The following is a 16,661-nucleotide window of genomic DNA, read 5'->3' on the forward strand; positions in this document are numbered from 1 at the left end:
GCGCCCGGCTAAAGAGGTAACTTTTTCAAACGACCATACATCCTATGCTGTGACCACAGTAGCTCTGGTGGGGATGGTTTTAGTCTTTTTGCCTAATTGATTACAGTTATATTTCTAAACTGGTGTCCTTTTATGATGGCATCGTCAATAAGCAGCTCTGACAAATGAAGATCATTTGTAATAGTGATAATTAGGGGAATGCTCCTGAGAAGGAATATGGGTAGTTAGTAGTAATCATATGTTCCACCCAGGCTTTGGGGGAAGTGTTAAAAGGAAGTCAAGATATTGAAGAAGCATCATTTTGCAGAGTCAGTGCAATTGTAACCTGGTCTGTGATTTCAGAGAATCAAAGCCTTCCTGCCTAAGAACCACCTGCCTAGTAGTCACTCATCTTCTACACTCCTCTAAAATGTGACAGCCCTGCTCTTTTTGCCTGCTGTCATCCACATAAGATGTAACTTTCTCCTTTTGCCATCTGCCATGATTGTGAGACCTCTCCAGCCAGATGGAACCGAAGTGGAGTCTCTGGAGCCGCCCAGCAGCAGCCTCATTACTCAGAAGATGCTGACGAAAACCTAGACGGGAAGAAAGGAAGAAAAAGCGTCCTCTATGTTTATAAAGTGAGCATGTTGGTCCTATTTATAAATATATGTATGATATGTAAGCTTTTTTAAAACAAAGCTCAAATTGTTGGTATTTTTCTAAAATGTGCACAGCTGTATTTTACATGAAGGCTCTTTCTAATGGGTTGTTATACTGTACTCAACATTTTGGACAGCACATGAAGTCTGCCAATGTACTTCATAAAACATGACTTTGTTTATTTAAAGTTTCTTGCTGTGAAAAAGAACTCCCTACCTGTGAGTTCCTTTATTTATAATTCTTGAAACCAAAATGTGTAATGTACAGTTTTCACAACTGTATCTGCTCTAATAAAAAAAAGTTGGTTATAAGAAAAAAAAAAAAAGAAAGAAAAAGCATCCTGACTGGTACATTAGCAAAGGCACAGCCCTGGAGGGCAAGGAGAGGGGCAGGGCAGGCAACAGTGCCCATGGCATGCATCTGCAGCTTGTGAGCAATGCATGAAAACAAGAATCATAAAACAGCATTGCCTTCAGCATCCATGTGTTTATGGCTGTCATGGGGAGCATGATAGAGGAGGGTGGATTAACACTAGCTCGCAGGCTGCCTAACCTGGAAGTCAGTCTCTGCCTTTAGACCTGCTCACTTCTTTTGAGAATGGAGATATCCACTGATCCTTTGTCCTACAACCTCAATTAATGTCTTTGTAGCAGCCATCTGTTAAATTCAAGAAGGCCCTGGAACAACTTAATTGGAAAAGTTTCCCTCTTATCCCTTGAAAAACCATAGAAAAACAATGTCACACAAATGTTCAACTTCTGATTTCTACAATTTCAGATACCAGGGTTTATCTGTTGCCATGACAACTAAGAGCTTTATAAATATTTTTCTAGCCTCTGCTTGCTATTTTCTGGAAATTATCTGCATTTCAATATTTGCTTAACGATTTTGAGCTGACACTAGTAACATAATTGTGTCTGGATTGTGTATGTGGTGTGTGTTGGTGGGGGTGGGTGTAATTGTTGTCTTTGTTTTTCAATGTGAGCAATTTTTAATAAACTTTAATATTTAATGTGCAAAAAAAAAAAGTTACAGCCCTTTCCACTTCGCAGACAAAAAGCTTAAAATGCCATTTTCTAGTGGACGCATGACTTCCTGAGAGTTGGTCTGGTGAAAAGAAGCCAGCTGGAGGGTGATTGGGTGATTCTACCCACTGCAGGTTGGGTGGATGACAGAGTAGACAGGAGATGTTTGAAATTCTCAAAATTAACGTCATCTATTTTTTTCCAACTTTGTATTTGGCTCACATAAGCTGAAGCATATTTTTAGTTCTTAGAAACTTTATTCTCTTACGAGAATTATCTTCTAATCAGGGAACCAAATAGTAAAATTATGCTGAATGCTTGCATTGACAGGAAACAGAATTTTAAGATAAATGTCAGCTCTCTGGACATTGTCTACATGATGCTTTTCTTTCTCTTCTCTGTGGACACGCAGGTGTCACTGGTGACTGAAATGGCATCCTCTCTGAAGATCTGGGGCAGTCCCTTGGCCCTGCTTTGCATTCTTTGCAGGCTGCTTGTACATAGCAAGGACGTTTCCTGGAAAGAATTCATGACACTGCACTACTTAGATCCAAGCCGAGATTTTGAAGACTGCAAATGTGATGCCCTCATGAGAGAAAAAGCAGTTCTGAAAGACAAGAGCTCTTATATGTCCATCTATAGCTTATGGCACAAAATGGAGTGTATATGCATTATTGAAGTGGGAATAACTGATGTAGAAATGCCTATGTATGGGCCCAGGATGCCATCAAAGTACTCGAGTGTCAGTGGGAGAAGTACAACAATAACTACACAGCGAGCTTCAACTACATTGAATTCCACTGTTGCAAGGATGGGTATGTTGATAGCATAGGAGACCTGAGGATGGTGGAGCCTGTCAACAACTAGAAGATCTATGCACATCCTCAGGAATTGGTATTCAGTGCTTCCCAAGTGGTGGCCACTGCCTCCATCAATAGCCCCTGACATTGCACTTATGTGTCAGTGTTTTCCAAAACTTAGAATTATGAGTCGCATGACTTCTTGATACCATAACCTTGCCTGTGTTGTTTCTCTGCCTGGAATACACTTTTGTCTTCATTTACCTAGTTTATTCCTACACATTTGTCAAGCTTCAGCTTGTAATGCATCTGATGTTTGATAACCAAGATTTTTCCTGATATTCACTCTAAACCTACCCAGGGTGAATGATCTTCCCTTCCCTAAATAAATTGTATTATCCAATATGTGTGACATTCTACATATGATATATGTAAAGTAATTGTTGTGTAATTGGTATGGGTGTGTGAGATCTAGGCTATGTTGGCCTATGACTTAGGCTGTGCAAGGAGTTTAAGGCATATTTTATGTGGCTGTGTCTCTGCAAGTGATACGTTTGTGTGTATCATGAGGATGTAAATGATTATAGGCTAAGCTAGAGACAAATTGTGATGTAGACACCAGTTTTGGGCTGGGTTTGGTGGCTCACACCTATAACCCCAGGACTTTGGGAGGCTGAGGCGAACAGATCACTTGAGGTCAGGAGTTCGAGACCAGCCTGGCCAACATGGCGAAACTCCATCTCTACTAAAAATACAAAAAAATCAGTGGGGGGTGGTGGTGTGCACCTGTAATCCTGAGTTGATAGAATCAAAAAGGTCATAATCCAGTTTTAATGATTTTATTAAAGTGAAAAGAGAGGAAGGCCACTCTGTGACATACAGACTCCAGAGAAGGTTCAGTTTTTGCTTATGTAGGAAAAAGACAAAGAAATTAAAAAGGAATTCAATATTTTCTGTACCAGGCTGGTTCAAGAGTTACAACAAATTAATTAGTTACAGATTTGTCCCCAGCCCCATGACTTGTTTTCATTTATTCGTAGCTGTGCTTCATTTCTGTTCCAATTTTAAAAGAGCATATTTAACATTCCATCCCAAGACAATGTGATAGCAATGAAATCTTTCCATAAAAAACAGAAGAGGGCATCCATCCAATGAAGATCAGTCAGCGGAGTGCAAACAAGTGTTCCCTGGCCCCCTTTAGTCATTTTACATTTCACACAACAGTGCAGGCAAGAAAGGGTCTCTAATCAGAGAAACCAAGGTACACCTGCCTTGGTTACAGCTGCCTAGTACGTGACTCAGGTCCCATCATCGTTTTTTTTTTTTCTTTGAGACAGAGTCTCATTCTGTTGCCCAGGCTGGAGTGCAGTGGCCAGATCTAGGCTCACTGCAACCTCCGCCTCCGGGGTTCAAGTGATTCTCCTGCCTCAGCTTCCCGCGTAGCTGGAATTACAGGAGCGCGTCACCACACCCGGCTAATTTTTGTATTTTTAGTGGAAACTGGGTTTTAGTGGAAACTGGGTTTCACCACATTGGCCAGGCTGGTCTCGGACTCCCAACCTCAGGTGATCTGCCCGCCTCAGCCTCCCAAAGTGCTGGGATTTACAGGCGTGAGCCACCACGCTTGGCCCATCATCACTTCTTTTTAAGTTTCAAAATAATATAGAGTTCCAACAGCTTAGATTTTGAATTACTTACTTTCATGGTGGTAACATACTTAGTTCCACTCAGATTCTTGGGTAAAGGCAGAGCTGACTGGGTATAAAACACGTGGCATAGTTCCTGGCTTATGGTAGTTGCTCAGTAAAAATTCTTTCCTTTCTCATATTACTCTTTGGTTTTCTACTTTAATTTTGACTTCGATAAACAAATATAACAAGTGCCCATCAACCATTTCTGTCCCTGACTCTCGAGATGAGGATTTCTTTTATTTTTTATTTTTTAAATTTTTTTGAGAGAGTCTCACTCTGTCACCCAGGCTGGAGTGCAGTGGCGCAATTTCACCTCACTGCAACCTCCGCCTGCTGGGTTCAAGTGATTCTCCTGCTTCAGCCTCTCCGGTAGCTGGGATTATAGGCGTGAGCCACCATGCCTGGCTAATTTTTGGTATTTTTAGTACAGACGAGGTTTTGTCATGTTGCCAAGACTGATCTCAAACTCCTGAGCTCAGGGAATCTGCCTGCCTTGGCCTCACAAAGTGCTAGGATTATAGGCGCGAGCCACCATGCCTGGCCTAGAGATGGGAATTTCTTTCTTTCTTTTTTTTTTTTTGAGACAGAGTTTAGCCCTTATTGCCCAGGCTGGAGTGCAATGGTGCAATCTCAGCTCACTGCAACTTCTGCCTCCCGGGTTCAAGCGATTCTCCGACCTTAGCCTCTGAGTAACTCAGGATTACAGGTGCACACCACCACCCCCCACTGATTTTTTTGTATTTTTAGTAGAGATGGAGTTTCGCCATGTTGGCCAGGCTGGTCTCGAACTCCTGACCTCAAGTGATCTGTCCGCCTCAGCCTCCCAAAGTCCTGGGGTTACAGGTGTGAGCCACCAAACCCAGCACAAAACTGGTGGAGGTGCGGGAGAGTAAACTGGGGACCTCGTACATGCCGGGGATTTCTAATGCAAAACTACAGCAGGCTGTCATCTGTATGGAAGCTATACACACGCAGGATGAGAAAGAACATCTCCTCTATCAACCACACACTCAGATGTCTCTACTAGACTCAATTCCTTAAGAATGTTTCTAAGAAGTTCAATGCATGTTAGACGGGCTAAGGCATTACATTTCCTAAGGATGACACATCAAGTAGAAGATATTAGCACAAATGATTTTATCTGATAATAAACACGTTCGCTTGGCAGAAACATAGGGTGGAGGTTGGAGGACTTCAAAATACAATGGTTCTCAACAGTGGACTTAAGACCTAAATTTTGTTCATGGAATGAATGAAAAAGGAGATAGAAAGAAATGTTGGGTTCACAGGCAGGTAGGAACCATGTGAAATTCTGTTTGCTAACTGTAGGAGAGAGATACAAAGTAAGGAATGCTTGCTTCATGTAATTTTGCCTAGGTCCACTATGGGGAGGAAAAGTGCTAAACATTAAAGTATCTTGTGTTCTTCAGTCTCCTGCAATGTTGAATGGCTCTGGCCTTGAAACAATTAGAGAAAAGACTGAAGTATCAACATTATTTATGAAGTGACTGCACCTTTTTTTAGAACTCTGGTCTCGATGAGGAGTCAGTGTATCTACATCGGTCATCATGTTCCTATTGCAGTTCCTCAGCTTTGCAATTTTTAAGTGCACCTAAGGAGGAGCGGACACCTGGGGATGACAATCTCTACTAACCAAACTCAGAAGAGATTAGTATCAAACCAGTAGCAAGGCTGGGTGTGGTGGCTCACGCCTGTAATCCTAGCACTTTAGGAGGCCAAGGCAGGTGGATCACGGAGTCAAGAGATTGAGACCATCCTGGCCAACATGGTGAAACCTCATCTCTACAAAAATACAAAAATTAGTTGGACGTGGTGGCACGCATCTGTAGTCCCAGCTACTCAGGAGGCTGAGGCAGAAGAATTGCTTGAACTCAGGAGGCGGAGATTGCAGTGAGTCGAGATTGCGCCATTGCACTCCAGTCTGACGACAGAGTGAAACTCTGTCTCAAAAAAGAAAAAACAAAAAAGAAAACCAGTAGCTCCTCCTCAATGGTCAATTTACACATGGGGAAAAATACTAATTATTTTTCTTGTTTGATAAATGTTCTTTAAAATATAGTGTAAGAGAGGAAAACATTTGCCTTCTACCCTTTTAGGATCTTAGCTGGGGCCCCTAAAAGAAAAGTCAGATTAACAAGAAAAAAACAAACAGAAATGTGGTAACATGTGTATCTCATGTATACATGGGAGAAGCTCAGACAGTAACTCAAAGAGGTAGCTAAAAGTTGGGCTTAAATGCCGTCTTCAGCTAAAGCAAAGGAAAATGCATGTGGGGAACAAGTCATAGGGAGATGACCAGGAAAAGTATAGTAAATGAGGGAAAGTTTGGTCACGCAGATTTTAGTATCTTCTCCACTGAGAAGGGTCTTTTGTGATTTAGAGTCACCTTTCTCTATCTGGCACGAGAAGGAGACATCCATAAGAATGGAGGTTTCCCTTATGAATGCACATTACCCTTACAAAAGGCCAACGCATACTCTATTTTCAGAGCTTGTCTTGTGTATACTGTTTTTCAAAATAAGCACTTCAAAATAATCTTTACGTTACAGAGCATACCTTGTGGTGGCATATTCTGATCTCCTATAGTAGATTCTCACAAATTTCTCATGTAAGTAGCTCTTTAAAAGTTGCTTTTACTAAAGGGTAAGCAGATGGTAATTCAAAACAGTATAGGAGGAAAGTGCATTTAAGGGCAATTAGTATATTAGGGTTGTATATCAGTGGAACGTGAAACTGATACAGAAATGAATGAATATGCAGCTCTCCAAATCAGGGATAAATATCAGAGCTTTATAAGCTCTAGCTTTCCTGATTTCCATCCCTTATTTGGATAGTTGCATATTAATTTCCTTAGGGACCTATCTTCCTCTTTTGTGGACCTTATTGGTAAGGCTGTCCACTAAGGTTTGCAGTCCCCTCTGCTAAGTCAAGCAATTGCCATGAGATCCGAGCTAGGCTAACTGAACTTTCTTTTGTAGGAAATACATATATGGCACCCTAAAATATGCCTCGATACAAAGTCCTGTCAATTAGTGTTTGTGTAGCTCTGCATCCTCACCAGCTTTGGTGATGTCAGTTTGTACTGCATTTCAGCCATTGAAATAGATGTGTAGCATTATCACATCTATTGTGTTAATTTGTAATTCTCTAATGATAGTGATACAATGAAATGATTAACAGCTCGTCAAAGTAGGAAGAATTATAATTACACATTAATCATAGCATGGTGGTCCACTTGGAGCAGCTTCCCTGCAGCTGCTAACTAACCAAGGGTCACGTAGCATGCTGACCACATGCTCCCCCATTATTTCTATAGGTAGAAACTCACAAACAAGAATCATGGGTCTTTTTTGCTCAAGAATTGCTTCAGGCATTTCAGATTCTGAACTCTAGTGGAGAGGTTGACACCAACCAGTCTAAAGACCCCACCATGCAACAGGCTCAGAAGAATGCACCTTTGGCACCTCTCTGTCCCAAGGCTGCACTCCTCACTTCTCAATGAATCAAAAATCCCTACACTTCAGCTGCTGTCCAGATCCCTCACAAACCCTACCTTAAACCTCTTGGGGAGGTGGATTTGACTTTTCCTCCCATCTCCTTGTCTGACTGTCATAAAAATATGACACTATTTCTCTGCTACTATCACCATTATCTCAGTATGTTGACTTACTGGGCATAAGGCAATGAATCTATTATGGTTAAAGTTTAGTGGAGAGCTAGCCTGGAGGCTCCTCATGGGCATTTGTCCATGGTTCGGTACTCTCTTGCTGCTGTGGCAAACCTGGAGATTCACCGAAGTATCTGGAGTCTTTCTTGCCAGCATGGCACTGCCAACCTTCAGCTCAGGCTCACCTGCAAGGGAGAAATGGTTGCCAGAATGGGAAAACATCTCTGGTGAGTGTTCCAACATCCTCTTTTCCTTCTCCTGATCTGCTGGCCTTCTTAGAGGTCCTGTCACCTCTTTGGAGGCCCTGTTGTCCCTCCTTCATAAAGGGCCCTGCTCAAGGACATTTTTACCAATTAGAAGGAGCACAAGGGCAGTGTACAGCGGAACTATTCCACTCTATGGGCTCTATGGGTTTCAGTTCTGAAATCTGTTTGTTTTGTTTTGTTTTGTTTGTTTGTTTTATAAACAGAGTCTCGCTCTGTCACTGAGGCTGGAATGCAGTGGTACAATCTCGGCTCACTGCTGTTGGCTCTCCCTCCTTCACCTGGTGAAGGAGCTAGGGCCAGGCCACCAGCACTTGACCAAGAGGCCAGGAATGACGAGATGCAGGAATGGCTTCCTCTTCTCACACCTGTCAGAGGACCTAATTTGGCGAAGGAACCACTTTAGCTCCAGCAGGACAATTTTCCCTTCAACAATTACCTATAGGAGGCATTGACGCTGATATAGGGCAACCCATGGGGCTCATTTGGGTACACTCTCCATTCTCTATTTCTGATTTATTAAATTTGAAAAATAGTGTTGCTACCTATTGAGATGATCCAAAGCCAATGGAAAATTTGTTCTCTTCCATATTGTTTTCTTCTATATCTTATATCCCATAATCCTACTTGGGCCAATGTTCAAACCTGGACTCTGAAAGGGCGTACCAAAGCAGAGGAGCCTTAAGAAAGTTCAAGAAGTAAGGCATAAGCCCAATGAAAGCCCTTCAAGTTTTCTGGACTATATTTTGAAGTGTTGAAAGAATACACTGATATTGGTCCAAAGGCCTTAGAATATTTAAAGATGATAAACATGACATTTATTAGCCAGAGTGTTCCTGACATTCAGTGAAATTTGCAATAAGTTGAAGGGGTACTGGACATATCTTTGTCTCAAATGGTAGAAACAAAGGTGTTCACTGGCAGAGACCTGGTCAGAAACAGAGAGAACTATAAAACATTCAACAGCAAGCCACCTTGCTAGCAGCTGCTCAAGGAACCCTTGGACCATGACACAGACCCACCACAGGAGCCCCATTTAAGTTAGGAGCCCCTGGGACCCAGGCTCCTTGTAAGTAGGAACACTCTACTTATTGAATTCCATGTGCCAAATGCAGACAGGAAGGCCATTGGAAAAAAGACTGACCAAACCACAAAGGGGCCAATAATGAAAAAATCAACTTCCAATTCACCAAATGCCTGAAATACCTGAGGGATCTGGGGCTGAGAACTTCTGTAATAAGGATCAAAAATGATGGGGTCTGAGGGCAGGCTCTGACCCAGCTAGTACCCTCCATATTTCCCACGTGGAGCCCTGAGTCATTATGATGCTGAGAAATCAACGTTTAGCCTTTCTAGTAGATACCAGTGCCACTTATTCAGTATTAAACGCACGCCTGTTCAAATTGTCTTCTGAAACTATGAAAGTGATGGCAGTTTTAGAGAAGACCCTAAAAGAACCATTCCTGCAACCCCTAGATTTCCAACTGTGACAGACCTGCTTAAAGCATCGCTTCTTATATATGCCTGAATACCCCATCCATTTCTTGGGACATCATCTCTTGACTGAACTGAATGCAAATGTTACCTTTTCCCCAGGATAAGTGAATATTACAGTGTCCGCAGATCAAGCCTATACCTTGCAAGCTGCATTGTTGCAGCAACAGGCTCAGAATCTCTTTCTCATCCCTGAAGAATTCCTAGAAGAGGTGGGTACTGATGCCTGGGCAGATGGGAAACCAGAGAATACTAAGTCTGCAGTCCCAGTACCAAAGTATGTGAAGGAACGACACTGCTGAGTCTTAAACAATACCACCTGAGAGAAGAGGTATGGGGAGGTGTTCAGTCTTTGTTGTCTGATTTCCTCCAGTCTTTGTACTCAATAGACCTTGCTGGTCCTCATGTAAGAAATCTTATCTGGACTTCTCTCAACTGACTAAAGCAGAGCATTGTGAAAATACAACCACCATTATCTCTCTCCAAGGGAATCCTCATGTAACCATGATAGGTGTGTGGCCTGATGCCTATATTCATCTTCTCATCTGTGTGTCAAGCAGTATGGGGCTAGGGTTTTGGGTTTTTTTTTTTTAATTTTCATTTTGTTTGTTTTGTTTTGTTTTTGAGAGACAGGGTCTCGCTCAGTCACCCAGTATGGTGCTATCATAGCTCACTCCAACCTTAAACTTCTAAGCTCAAGCAATCTTCCTGCCTCCGTTTCCCAAGTAGCTGAGGTTACAGGCACGTGCTACCACTACTGGCCTTAAATTTTTTTTTTTTTTTTTTGGTAAAGTCAGGTTATCACTATGTTGCCCAGGCTTGTTTTCAACTCCTGGCCTCAAGTGATCCTCCCACCTCAGCCTCCGAAGTAGCCGGGACTACAGGCATGTGCCACCACACCCAACTAATTGCTTTAATTTTCTGTAGAGATTAGATTTCTCCCTACGTTGCCCAGGCTGATCTCAAACTCCTGAGCTTAAGTGGTCCTCCCACTTTGACCTTCTAAAGTGTTGAGATTACAGGTGTGAGCCACCATGCCCAGACCCTACATTTCAATAGGGGTGAGTGAAAATACAGATGTAATTTTCTGCACTGCACTACTGCATTGATGCTGTGAATTCCATCCATGGAACCCTTGGAAGCCCGTGGATCACAGATTAAGACACCTACAGACATTGTCATCCCCTGAATAAGGAACCTAAGTCACTTTTATGGTTTTGTGAAACAGTAGTTCACAAACATTTAAGAATTGAATAGTTGCTAACAAAAGAAATATTGGCTTGGTGTGGTGGCTCACGTCTTTAATCCCAGCACTTTGAGAGGCTGAGGTGGGTGGATCACCTGAGGTCAGGAGTTTGAGATCAGTCTGGCCAACATGGCGAAATCTCGTCTCTACTAAAAATACAAAAATTACCCAGATGTGTTGGTGGGTGCCTGTAATCTCAGCTACTCAGGAGGCTGAGGCAAGAGAATTGCTCGAACCCAGGAGGCAGAGGTTCCAATGAGCTGGGATCATGCCTGGGCGACAAGAGTGAAACTCTGTTCCTAATAATAATAATAATAATAACAATAATAATAATAATAGGATATATCAAGGAATTAACAGAAAATGCTTAAAATCAAAGACAATATTTAAAGGATGAACATAATTTTCAAGTGATTTAAAATTTATATTTAAAGGGCAATACTTCCTTAAGAACTGAAATCAAAAGTCACTGCCCAAGGAGCTTCTGTTACAGAAGCTGGTAGATGACTCTAGGAAGTAGACCCATTAAGTGGTTTCCAGAAATACTGGTTGGGCTACCTTCCTGGGCTGCATTGGTAGTGGCTAATTTCTGTAAATATAACAATATACTTTTCTCCAGTTTAGTTTAGATTGCTTCCTAATTGGCTTTACATCCAAAAAGCTTTAGGACTTTGGGCTTAGCTCATAAGAGAGTTCATGGATGTATGCTTGGAGTCCATATTTTTTTTCCATATTAAAAGTGGAATATCAATTGTTTGAGAAATATTGGCTCATACATTGGCTCAGGTGGCTTCTCTCTCCCACCTCTCTCTACATTCATTGAGTCACTGCTTGAATTTAAGTCTTCAATAGATAATGCACATTTGTTGGAAAGAGCTCTGGATGTGTGGGCACACGACAAACAACTGACTTTCCCTCAGAATCACCTCCCAAGTCATCCAGATACAGATGCCCAGAATTGTTCCCTTTTTGCTCTCCCCTGTCCCCCAAAGACCTAGAGAGTAAGAAGATGCACAGAACCTGCTCTGAGACTATCTCCCGTTCACCCAGTCTATCAGCACATGATTTCCTGTTACTCAAAGATTGTTTGACAGGAGCGGGGGCTTGAAGATAAGTTCCAGATATAAACTGAACCTTCTGTCATTCCAACAATAAGGTGGCCCAGTGAGAAAATCAACTAAGGTGGTTTGGCTAGAGCAGACTTCAGAGGTGTTGATAGAAAAGATTTGCAAGAATCTTACTTTATTCATAAATCTTAATTTTGACTAGCATTGATGAACCAGTATTGGTCACATTTGCCAATTTGCAGGGAGTTGGCATGAAAAATATGGTGGAAAATTCAGGTAGTGATGTTAAAGGTAACCCATTGAACACTTGCACAAACTCAGTTGAAGAGTTCGTGGTCTTGTCAGTTTGAGCTGAGTTCAGGACTGAATCTTGAGGTCCTGAAAAACAACTTAACCAGCACCTTGTTACCTGTACTTCACAGTCAGATGTTATGTATAGTAGCATTGTGGAAACTATGGCTAAGTTATGTGACATTTTAATAGCAAGCAGTACAGTGTCACCAAACAGCTAAAGGTTATAATTAAAGAACTGAGTAAAGAAATTTCAGATGCTGGCTACCTAATCATTCATAGCTATTTCGCCACTGTTTTTACTAGATATTCTTTCACCTCTCAAGGAAGGTCTTACAATTGACAACATTAAAAGTGATTTTCTGGCCCGACCAAGTGGCTCATGCCTGTAATCCCAGCATTTTCGGAGGCTAACGTGTTGAGGATTAGCTGGACTCAGGAGTTCAAGACCAACCTCGGCAACATGATGAAATCCTGTCTCTACAAAAATTAATACAAAAAACTAGCCAGGCATGGTGTTGCACGCCTATAGTCCCAGCTACTCGAGAGGCTGAGGTGGGAGGATTGCTTGAGCCTGGCAGGTTGAGACTGCAAGGAGTAGTGTTTGTGCGACTGCACTCCAGCCTGGGTGACAGAGCAAGACTCTGTCTAAAAAAAAGAAAGAAAGGAGGAAAGGCTGGGCACGGTGACTCACACCTGTAATCCCAGCACTTTGGGAGGCCGAGCGGGTGCATCACAAGGTCAGGAGATCGAGACCATCCTGGCTAACACAGTGAAACCCCATCTCTACTAAAAATACAAAAAATTAGCTGGGCGTGGTGGCGGGTGCCTGTAGTCTCAGCTACTTAGGAGTCTGAGGCAGGAGAATGGTGTGAACCCGGGAGGCAGAGGTTGCAGTAGCCGAGATCATGCCACTGTACTCCAGCCTGGGCGACAGAGCAACACTCTGTCTCAAAAAAAAAAAAAAAAGTGGCTTTCCTCAGTGAAGTTCCCATGTAACATGGCATAAGTCATAACCCTCCAGGGACTTCCCCAGAAGTTTCTTAGAATTGAGAGCAGATGCTAAGTCTCTGGTTGTCTCCTGATAGCACCAGATAACCCCTTTCTGGGGTCACCTAGGTCTTACAATTATTTTGTGCCCAGGGCTCAGCCTTTGATGTTTGTAGCCTTTGCTCGAGGCTACTGTTTGAGTGAACCCAAGTGTTCCAGATGAAACGATACAAGAACAAGTTCACATAATAAGGCTGTTCCCCATCGCCCCCTCCACTACCAATCAGCTGGAGCGCTGCAGCTCCCCCTGCTCTTCCTTTCTCCACTGCTGCAGATTTCCAGGGCTCTGAGAAAAGGAGGAGGACGCAGACTCTGCTCTTCAGATCCACACGCTGATTCCCACTACAACCAGTGACCTGAACTCGGAGTCTGAGTAGGGTAAGAAGGGCTCTACTGAGGATGCTCGGGGTACAGCCAGGAGCACTAGAAGGGGGCTGACTGAGCTTTCAGATAGCAAAAAATGGAGAAGGATCCAAATCATGGAAAACAAAGGCCTGAATTCTGGTCAGCCTCAGTCCCACTGATACAGGCTTTCCCTGCTCCTCCCTTCCTTCACCGCCAGTCCTCCTAACCACAATGCATTAAAGCTGCTTGCATCCTACTCTTCTATCCTGTGTAGGCCTTTATCACTAGGACAGGGTTCCGTGGATGAGGAACCCTGTGTCTGATGTGGGCATTTGACATGGTTAGAAGTACTCTCACATGCTTGCATCTCATTAGACTCTCGCAGGTCTGTAGGGAGCTGTTATTAGGCCTATCTGAGGACACCGATACTCAGAGCTGTGAATCAGGCTAGAGGTTCAGTAGGGCCAGGAATACTCCTCATGGGAAATGAGGACAGAGAGCTGGTAAAGAGATAACTTTTTCAAATGACCATACATCCTATGCTGTGACCACAGTAGCTCTGCGGGGGACTGTTTTAGTCTTGGTGCCTGATTGATTACAGCAAAAGTTCTAAACTGATGTCCTTTTATGATGGCATTGCCAATAAGCTCTAACAAATGAAGATCATTTGTAATAGCAATAATTAGGGAAATGGCCTCTGAGAAGGGATGTGGATAGTGAATAATGATCACATGTTTCACCCAGGCTTTGGGGAAAGTGTTATAAGGAAGCCAAGGTTGGAAAAACATCATTTTTCAGAGAAGTGCAACCTGGGCTGTGGTTTCCAGAACCAATGCCTTCTGCCTAGGAACCACCTCCCAAGTAGTTACTCATCTTCTACATTCCCTTAAAATGCAACAATCTTTTCCACTTTGCAGACAAAAAGCTTAAAATGTCATTTTTCTATTGGACACATGATCTCCTGATAGTTTATTTGGTAAAAGAGAGCTAGATAGTGATTGGCTCCTCAAATTGGATAGAAGACAGGGTAGACAGGAGATATTTGAAATTCTCAAAAGGTACATGATCTATATTTTTCAAATTTGTGTTTGGCTCTCACACGCTAAAGCATATTTTTAGTTCTTAGAAAGCTGTATTCTTTTTTTTTTTTTGAGATGGAGTTTTGCTCTGTTGCCCAGGCTGGAGTGCAGAGGCGCAATCTCACCTCACTGCAACCTCTGTCTCCCGGGTTCAAGCGATTCTCCTGCCTCAGCCTCTCGAGCAGCTGGGACTACAGCCACTATGCCCAGTTACTTTTTGTATTTTTAGTAGAGATGGAGTTTCACCATGTTGGCCAGGGTGTTTCTCGAACTCCTGACCTCAGGTGATCCACCCGCCTCGGCCTCCCAAACTGCAGGGATTACAGGTGTGAGCCACCGCGCCTGGTCCAGAAACTGTATTCTTTAATGAGAATCATCATCTTCTAATAGGGAAACAAATAGCAATATAATATGTGCCCAAGTGCCTGCTTGGCAGGGAAAGGAATTTTAAGGTGGAGCTCAGTTCTCTGAGTATTGTCAGGATAATGTTTTTCTTTCTCTTCCCTGTAGACACGCAGGTGGCCCTGGTGACTGAGATGACATCCTCTCTAAAGATCTGGGGCATGCTCTTGGCCCTGCTTTACATCCTTTGCAGGCTGTGTGTATACAGTAAAGACGTTTACTGGAGAGAATTCATAAAACTTCATTACTTAAGTCCAAGTAGAGAATTCAAAAGGTACAAATGTGATGTCCTCATGAGAGAAAAAGAAGCTCTGAAAGGCAAAAGGTCTCATATATTCATCTATAGCTTATGGTTCAAAATTCAGCGTACATGCATCGATGAGAAGGGGAGCAACCGATATAGAAATGCATATGTATGGGCCCCAGGTGCCCTTAAAGTACTCGAGTGTCACTGGGAGAAGTACAACAGGAGGTACATAGAGAGCAGAAGCTTCAGCTACATTGAATTCCACTGTGGCATAGATGGATATGTTGATAACATAGAAGACCTGAAGATTATAGAACCTATCAACAACTAGAAAGTCTATGCACATCCTCAGATATTGGTAGAGTATTCAGTGCTTCCAAAGTGGTGGGCCCTGCCTCCATCAATAGCCCCAGCCACTCCCCACTTACATTTATGTGTCAGTGTTTTCCAAGTACTTAGAGTTTATGTACCTTGCGATTTCTTGATACCAAATCTTTGTGTGGTGTCTGTATCTGTAATACAATTTTGTCCTAATTTGCCTAATTTACACCCACACTTTTTCCAAGATTCAGCTCCTATGGCATCTATCCTTGACTAACCTAAGATTTTTCCTGATATTGACTCTCTTTATACCTACCCAAGCTGAACAAACTTCTTTTTCTTAAATAAAATATATTATTCTAATATATGCGACACTTATATATATTATGTGTGCAGAGTATGTATTGTGTGATTGGTGTGCGTATGGGTGATCTAGGCTATTTTTGCCTATGGCTGTGCAAGGGGTTTAGGGTGCACTTTATGCGTCTGGGTCTAATGTATGTGATATATTTATGTATATCATGTGGATATAAATGATTGTGTGCTAAACTGGAGACAAGTAGTGATGTAAGCACTCATCATGGTATCAATTTGAAATAATCAAAAAGGTCAAAATCCAGTTTTAAGAGCGGGCTGGGCACTGTGACTCATGCCTCTAATTTCAGCACTTTGGGAGGCCAAGACAGGTGGATCACCTGAGGTCAGGAGATCGAGACCAGCCTGGTCAACATGGTAAGGCCCTGTCTCCACTAAAAGTACAAAAATTTGCCAAGCTTGGTGGCACATGCCTGTAGTTCTAGCTATGGGAGACTGAGGCAGGAGATTCTCTTGAACCTGGGAGGCAGAGGTTGCAGTGAGCCGAGACTGCGCTACTGCACTCCAGCCTGGGCAACAGAGCAAGACTCCGTCTCAAAAAAAATAAAAAAGAATTTACTAAAGTGAAAGGCTGGGAATGGACATTCTGTGGCACACAGACTCCAGAGAAATAGGGTCAGTACTCCAAAGTTAAA

At 42.7% G+C, this 16,661-nt stretch overlaps 1 protein-coding gene across 2 annotated transcripts in view; it reads left to right on the forward strand.

Moving 5' to 3' along the window:
* The window catches only part of EDDM3A (epididymal protein 3A), a 26,208-nt gene extending 10,194 nt beyond the window's left edge, over positions 1-16,014 (forward strand). Inside the window, exons 2-3 of one of the 2 annotated variants that reach the window (XM_011976196.1) lie at positions 3,508-3,696; positions 15,192-16,014. In XM_011976196.1, coding sequence (XP_011831586.1) covers positions 15,218-15,661 — 444 coding nt within the window. In that variant the 5' untranslated portion in view covers positions 3,508-3,696; positions 15,192-15,217 and the 3' untranslated portion in view covers positions 15,662-16,014. Of the gene's footprint in view, positions 1-3,507; positions 3,697-13,537; positions 13,636-15,191 lie in introns of those variants that run through there. The other variant, XM_011976195.1, reaches the window with a different exon arrangement.
* Positions 16,015-16,661: the final 647 nt, after the last annotated feature.

This window comes from Mandrillus leucophaeus, unplaced genomic scaffold (genome assembly GCF_000951045.1).
Source record: "Mandrillus leucophaeus isolate KB7577 unplaced genomic scaffold, Mleu.le_1.0 Scaffold163, whole genome shotgun sequence".
NCBI lineage: Eukaryota > Metazoa > Chordata > Mammalia > Primates > Cercopithecidae > Mandrillus > Mandrillus leucophaeus.